This window comes from Hipposideros armiger, unplaced genomic scaffold (genome assembly GCF_001890085.2).
Source record: "Hipposideros armiger isolate ML-2016 unplaced genomic scaffold, ASM189008v1 scaffold_255, whole genome shotgun sequence".
In the NCBI taxonomy this organism is placed as follows: domain Eukaryota; kingdom Metazoa; phylum Chordata; class Mammalia; order Chiroptera; family Hipposideridae; genus Hipposideros; species Hipposideros armiger.
In genome coordinates, this window is record NW_017731605.1 from 2,244,471 (window position 1) to 2,252,440 (window position 7,970).

The 7,970-nt window shown below is 40.5% G+C and overlaps 1 protein-coding gene across 1 annotated transcript in view; it reads right to left on the reverse strand.

Annotated features, from left to right (window-relative positions):
• TTC39C (tetratricopeptide repeat domain 39C) overlaps positions 1–7,970 on the reverse strand; it is a 116,064-nt gene that overhangs the window by 42,930 nt on the left and 65,164 nt on the right. Inside the window, exons 5-6 of the mRNA XM_019656145.1 lie at positions 2,865–3,219; positions 673–841 (exon numbers count right to left, since the gene is read on the reverse strand). Coding sequence (XP_019511690.1) covers positions 673–841; positions 2,865–3,219 — 524 coding nt within the window. The remainder of the gene's footprint in view (positions 1–672; positions 842–2,864; positions 3,220–7,970) is intronic.

Consider the following 7,970-nt stretch of genomic DNA (forward strand, 5'->3'; position numbering starts at 1 on the left):
CCCCCCGACACACACACAAGGCCAGGGCACGTTCTGCTTCTGGGATGAGACAGCCTGGCCTCACTTGCTGGGTGAGCTTGGAAGTCACTTAAAGCCCTCTTGGATTCCCTGTTCTTGTCTATGAAATGCCAATGATAATTTTGGATCTACGTCATAAGGTTGTTCTGAGGATTAAATGGGATAGCAAGTGTAATGCTCCTAGCACAGAAGCTAGCCAAATGAAGCACACAAAAAAGTAATAAAAGCTACTACTATTTCAAAGCCGATGCTGTCATTGACATTTAGGGCAATAACAATTGTAAATCAATTGCTAGCCAAGATGAAATTTTAGAAATAGATTATCAGTAATTCCAAAGAAGGAAAACATTGTATTTTGTACTCTTCAACTAAGAGACTTACTAACACGCCTCTGCCTTCAGCTTAGAGCATACCAGACTCGTCTCATTACAGACGCAGCATCTCATCCCTGCTTCGCCCACTTCTGAACCGAAGGTAACTGAATAACATCCTGGGTTCCTGGAAGAGTCTTGCACAGCAATCGCACAATGAAAGGCACAAGAACAAACTGTTCCTTGGCCCTGTGACATTCGGGCTCATTGTGATACTAGTCCTCAGGCAAGAATCATAGATGTGATAAACAAAGGCTTTAAAAAGGTGGGGAAGGCACAGTACCTCTAATCGTTGTATGCGTCCCTTGAAAAACATAAAGAGGGAAGAATTTGGATAAGCAGCTTCTTTTTTGAGAAGAATTTCNCATTTTAACCAAGCTGCTAAAATTATTATCATTAGGAAGACTGAAGCATGAGGAAATACTCCATTCTTGTTCGAACTAGCCTGGGAACTTAATTTAAAAAAATTTTTTCAATTTTACATCAATGCCTGGATATACATCTGGACCTTCAGGTAACCCTCCAATTACTCACTGAAGGCACCTGGCATCCATCATCCTGACTACCTGACATCTGACTGATAACCATCCTGGACCAATCCTAGGGCTAAGAATGCAGGACTGACTATACTCAAGAATGTACTTTTTACTATAAGAACTTTTAATTTTTCTTTCTTCTTTGGAATACTTCAGGATTTTTGCCTACCTGGGTATTTCTAGCAAAGCCTCCAGACTCTTTTTGAGTTTGTTCCACAGTATCACCCTGAATTATAATTTGTTTAGTCCTCTTTTTTCCCTTCTAAAACCATCAGTTCCCTAAGGGAAAGAGCTACAGTTCATTCATCTCTAGGCCATTAGCACCTATCGCCTTATAGTGTCTGAAACGTAGTAAGTGCTCAATAAATACGGGGGAAAAAGACTGCCGGTAGATACAAGTCCCTGCCCTCAAGTAGTTTACAGCCTAATACTGTGGCAGACATGAAAATTAAATTTGTATTGCTGTGTTCTGAATGCTCTGACTGGCTATGTACAGGGCACATGCAGAGCAACAAAGGTCTCATGATGAAGTCAACGAGGAAAACAGTCCATGAAGGAAGTTGGCCTGGCCTCACCTGGACAGGCAAGAGAGAAACAAAGGGGATGGGGGAGTTCCTGCTGAGCGGGTAGTGTGCACAAAGACACGAGGCAGCAAAGGGCATCGGGGAACTGCAAGGCGCTCTGCTTAGCTGGATGCGGTGGTGAGAAGGCAGGGAGGCTGGGAAGGGAGCCAGGTTCTTACATGCCAGCTGAGGAAGGAAGTCGGACTTTCCCTTGTGGGTGATGCAGAATAGCTAAGTGTTTAAAGCACACGTGTACCAAGGTTTAGATAGATGGCTCCAATGGCCACATAGAAAATGTGGCCTGGAGAAGCGTGTGAGTCAACAGCAGGCAGTTACACTACTGCAGGGGCTAGTTCCACAGGGCCTGGGGACAACAGCGGGGAAACTCTGGCTTCTTGGCCGCCTGGAGGGTGGTGGCTCAAGTAACCAAACTAGGGTGATGGGAGAACACTAGAAATTCAGGTATGACATGGCTCAGGTGCTGGTTCTGTCATCATTAAGCTGTGTAAATCATTCACCCTTAACCAAATCACTCAGCTTTAACTGCCTTACCTGNACAAATATTTTTGAAATAAAAATTAATGATCTTAATAGCTACCAACTGATTAAGAGTTAACATCCAAAGTCCTCAATACTGACATGAGCAGAAATAGAGCTCACTAAGTTCTCTGGATACCAACATTTTTTAGAAAAATTTTGATAATGGTAAATGTCAAAGGATAGCTAGTGTTTGGTAAAATTACACAAATTACAAATGATAGATATTTACCAGATTGAAAAAAAAATCACATCATTTTTAACTGATGGAGAAATGGGTAAATCCTTGCTCTGGACAGTATAGACTTCTGTTTAAATAACTGTCATTTAAGTTTAGACTAAACAACATAATACAACTCAATTTAGTTGAGTAGCACAAAATATCCAACCCACATAAAAGAGACCAATGGACTGACCAGAACCATCAAGGAAAATTATCCAATATGAAGGTAAAAGAATAAAAATTTCGGAATCACAAAAAGTCTTATCAACTTTGTATCCCTTAAGTCCAAAAGTCAAAATCGTGAATCTCAGTGATTGCAGCCAAGGTCACAAAAACTGCTTATAAAATCATTTCAAGTTGAAGAATAGGGTCATTTGTTTTTACCAGTTTAAAATACAGGACTCATGAGACTTAAGAACAATGCCTTGTTCTCCAAAGGAAGCTCATAAACACCACCAAAAACACAGTCCTTGACATTGCAGTAAAAGACGTAAGTCATGGCATCATGTCAATCAACCAGGCATTTTACCTGAAGTTTCCTTTAAAGGTTTTGATTGTTGTTCACTTACTTTCAACACTATATTATCTACCAAAGCATTGCAATATAGCTACTCACGTAGCTAAAGGGGCCTTCATGTCCTTACTTTCGCTTGCATACATCAGTGAAGAAAGCCCCTGTAGGCGGTCTCCAGGAAAACCCAGCAGGTTGATGATTTTGAGCAGGTTTGGGGGCACCATGGATATGCAAAGGTGAAAAAGGCCATATCCAAAGCTAACAGCACCTTTCAGTCTGTTTAGAGACTCCTCAGACACCCCTTCAGTCACAATGTGATTATCATTTGCAGCATCAGAAGTCAAGGGCTCTTCAGTTAGCTTCTTCTGATACAGTTCCTGGAGGGCATTGATGTCCAGATAGCATTTATTGTAAATCTTCCAGGCTTTCCTAAGGATCCACCCACCTTTTATATATGCTATAAAGAGAAGAGGAGAAAAGCATGAAAAAATAAGCATTTGAAATAATTTCCCTATATTAGTAATAAGGGATATTGGAAGAACAGCCTGAAACTCAAGCAAAATTAAAAAAAAAACAAAAATTATCACCTATCATTCATTGCTCCTTGTTTTCTTCATAGGGCTTAAATTCTTTATTTGTTGTCTGTTTCCCTTTACTACACTGGATGACCCCTTGGTAAAAAACATGCATTATTTTGTTCACTATTTTATCAAGCCCTTCATACATTCAGTAGGTCATAATATATAGTATATACTGAATGAAAGAATGAATGAATGATTGTGAGCACGTATCACTTGAATCTAACTTTTTTTCATGCATTCTGTGAAACATAAACCTCCGGTGCGTCTCTGAACATCCAAGGTGCTTTCCTGATAAACCTCTTTTATTAACTCTTCCGTTTGTCTACCCCATGTTTCATTCCTCCTCAAGAGCAAGTTCTAAGTCTAATTCACTACTAAATTTATACCCAAGCACCAAATATGGACACTAGCCAAAAAAAAAAAATGAAGCAAACCAACAAAAATAATATTTATTGGGTGAATAAATGGCCATTTTATTAATAAAAAGTCGTTAGTGTTAAATGCAGAAATGCAAAGAATCCCAATTCATCTCCATCTAACACCTATTAGTGGCATCACCACACCTTATTAGGGTGGTTTTATTCGGTGTATGACAGTGGTGCTCACCCACTGTCCCAGGCTAAAGAGACCCTGTGAAGGAGGGTGGCAAAGATGAAGTTACTTCACACCCGAGGGTGAAAATTTGTTATTTTTAAAGCTGCATCCATTATTTCCCATTAGGGCAATTTTTCTTAGCAGAGCCCTCTTGAGACTACGTGCCGCAAAGACGACTTCGGAGATAAGACCTGGGATTCATCCCACTCTATGTCCCTGGCCCGTCTCAGATAAGCTCTCAGGTCCTGTCTGAACCGCTCTCCTGCAAACAAATGTTTTTCCCTTCTGATGAGGAAGGGAAGGGGAAGCTGATTTATTTGTGTTTATCTGAGTGCATCATCACCCCATTTTTGAGAAAAAGGTCTTCTGCAGGGAATTTTCTGTAAAATTATTTTCTCATAACTGCAGAAGAGCGCTTATCTACTTGGCACTGTTACCAACACTCTAACCCCAATGTACAAGGAGAAGACAACATAAACTAATCCTACATTTCCAGGGCCTTTAGAACAGCAGGAAAATAAATTTTTAAAGTGTTATTTTTAAATTACAGAACATATGTAACAAAAAATCTGATTTCTAAGGGTCCAATCCCTGAACTGAAAGGGGTCTAATACATAGTACGTGCAGAAAAGAGTTAACACAGCAGGCTTACTGCTATCCTTTGAAAGACCTGCTTATATTGTTGGTCCTCAGCTGATATCTGGGAACTTGGATTGGGGAGGGTTCCCACCATTCACAGAACTGATAAGAGGGCTCACTGTGCCTACACTGTACAAACAATGTGTTTTATGTTGAACACCTGCTTTCCTTCTGGGAGTCTGGAATTTGGGTACACGCAAGGCAGAGGGTACCTACATGGTAGCGTCCCATAAACATTCTGGGCCCCGAGTCTCTGCTGAGCTTCCAAGTTGGTAACAGTTCACCTGTGTTGTCAGACTCATTGCCTTGGGAATTAAGTACATCCCATGCAACTCTACCAGGAGAGGACCCTGGGAAGCTTGTGCCTGATTTTTCCTGGACTTCTCCCCCTGCACCATTTTGTTTGCTGATTTTGGTTTGTATCCTTTGCTGTAATAAATCAAAGCCATGGGCATGATTATGAGCCGAGTCCTCCAAGCAAATCATTGAACCTGAGGGTCTTGAGGACCCCCAATCCATGGAATCAAGCTATTATTTTACTTAAATGTACTAATTTTCTGACAAATAACGATATCTCCTATGAGATCACAATTCAAAACACAACCATCCCACAAGTTCTAGATTCGTAATGTCCTGTAGCCTAAGTGCAGTGAAAAGAATGCTATAAGACAGGATGATCAAGCAAACCAAATTAGTCTATAAAAGCTTTTTTAAAAAGGGAACTATTTTTATAACTTTGTAATTATAAAACACATGTTTGAAACAATGTATTTTCATTCAGGTCAATTCAACAAAAATATCTACTGAGCAAACACTACATTTCAGGCACTGAATAAGAAATAAGACACAAATCCTGTCTTCAAGGGCCTCAGTGACATTTTCTCTCCTAAACAGAAATATTGTGGGAAAGGAAATGTTTGCGAAAACTCTGGAGCGCCTTTGTATGCTAGCAAAGTGTTTAGGCTGATCCAATACGTGCACAAACATGAAACTCTCAGTTATGATTCAAAAAGCCAAAAACTGAATAGAAAAACGGAAAAAGAAACTAACGGGAAACTAACATATATTCTTGAAATAGGAAACTAACATGCATACTTCAGAACACAAAAGCAACTGGGATCTAACTGAGGAGAAATAAACATTGGCTATGAATTTTTAAAAATGAAAGAAAACTTGCAAAATCTTAAAAATATTAATCAGCTGTTAAGTTTCTATTTTGTGCCTAGGACTGTGCTTGGCACCTGAGGGACACGAAAGAACTATAAGATACAAATAATATCAGCTGTCCAAATGCCCACAATAAAATTAGAAAATAAAAAAAGTAAGTGTGCGTCAGAGGATTTATTTATATGCTCCATTAGGTAATATACAGAAAAATGAAAACAATGTTGAGATTATGAGTGAATTGTTCTTTTTTTTCCCCGTTTCCTCATTAGATTGTTTTCTACGTAATAAACACACATAAATTAGAAGGCACAAAATAAGTATTGCAGGATTTTAAAGAAAGCTTTACTCCCTTCTACCCCAATGCCTTAGCTGGAAATTTAGGGAGGGAAATGTAACTCCATTTTTCATCCTGCATTTTCCAGGCTATGCAGTGTTATCAAGTGAGCGAATCTCCCATTTGGGGGAAGGCAGCACTCCAGGACAAAGAAACAGGCATGTGGTATGCAGGCACAGATGGACAAGCTGCTCACAGGCAGAGTGAAACGGGACACTGGGACAAACGGGTGTAGGGATGGCGTGCTCAGATTATGGAGGCCCTGCTGTCCAGCTGAGGAAGGGAACCTGCACAGAGAAGCAGGGAACTTCTACAGTTGGGGTTCAGGGGACTAGTGTTAGGGAAACAATCCAGATCTCAGGTGAGGAGTTACAGAAAAGGATGGTAGCAATAGAAACAAACATAAAAATCCATCATGACAACTGCACAGAACTCGGTTAATAAAATGAAACAAAAACGACATGATTAAAAACTCCATTTTTATAGAATAAAAATGAAATTAATTCAACATGTCTTTGATTGCTTGCCTAAGATAGGAGTTTCGGTGTCAATGTTTAAAAGGACATGTTAAAATCTATAGTAACAAGTTTCAGTGCCCTTCACTTGAACCAAGTAAATAGAGCCCAAAGCTTTGACTAAGTCAAAGATTAGAAACTGAAATGTGTGCAAAACAAAGTTAATGCCCATGTAGAGAGAGATTTTGTTTTTACGACTTTCTAAGTTCACCTTGGCACTGAGACAGGCTTCCAGGACTTGCTCTACTACTCCCAGTCCTAAATATTGTGACTAAAATGTCGGAGTACAGACAGACCCCGAATGCGTGAGCAGAGGCTGAGCAAGGCTCAGGCCGGGCGGGCGGCAGACAGCACCTCCACTCTTGCAGGAGGGACTCTTAGCTCAGTGGCCTAACAATGTGGTCCGTGAGCGCACATCTTCCCAACAAGCAGAGAAAACAGTAGTCAAGAGCCCCGTACTCTGCACGGCCTTCCATATGGCTCTTCAAAAGGTCAAATATAAATCATTCAGCCACTATTATCTGTGCCTGTGGAGGAAGGCACAGAGAGCAGAAAAGCAAAGGCCATTTGCGATCCCCTATTGGGGCGAGCTTCCATCAGCTGGGACATGAAGGAGAAAGGAAACCTGTCCTCTAAACGCGCAGGGCTGAGGGGAGGGGCTTCTTCCTGGGAAAGGGCAAGAGCTATCTGGAAGATGAAAATATCAAGTTATACCAAATTGATCTTGGAAAAAAATGTATAGCTGTTTCAGCAGAGGCTGTATCTGGGGAGAGCTCCTGCCATAGCATTCTGTGAGTTCACTTGTTCTAGATGAGGCTGGTTAACCCTATCATGGAAGGTAAGCTGAGGCTTGCCTTTTGTATGATCCACATAACAGACTTTGAAAGAGAAAACAGATGATTTAGTTTTAACTAGTTATTATTATCTTTACCCCCAGTCAACAGACTTCCAATAGACTCACTTCTCCAATCCCAACTATTCTTGGGGCTTCTTGGGGTTCAATACCATGCATCTCTTTCCTGAATGGCATCATTCTTTCTTTAATTCACATATTACAAACACACCATGAGCTAGGCAAGGACACCATATTAGGGGCCAGGGACACAGAGAAGAAAACGGACTTCCATTCTTTATAACCCTGCTCAGGGACAGAGTCAGGGATCCTTGATCTTCCCAGGGATTAGGAATTGCTCATACCCTGTGCAACCTCTATGACTAACTTATATGCTTACTGGTTAAAGTACTGAGAAAAGAGTGAGGATAAGGAATACATAAAATGGAGTCATTTTAACCAAGCTGCTAAAATTATTATCATTAGGAAGACTGAAGCATGAGGAAATACTCCATTCTTGTTCGAACTAGCCTGGGAACTTAATTT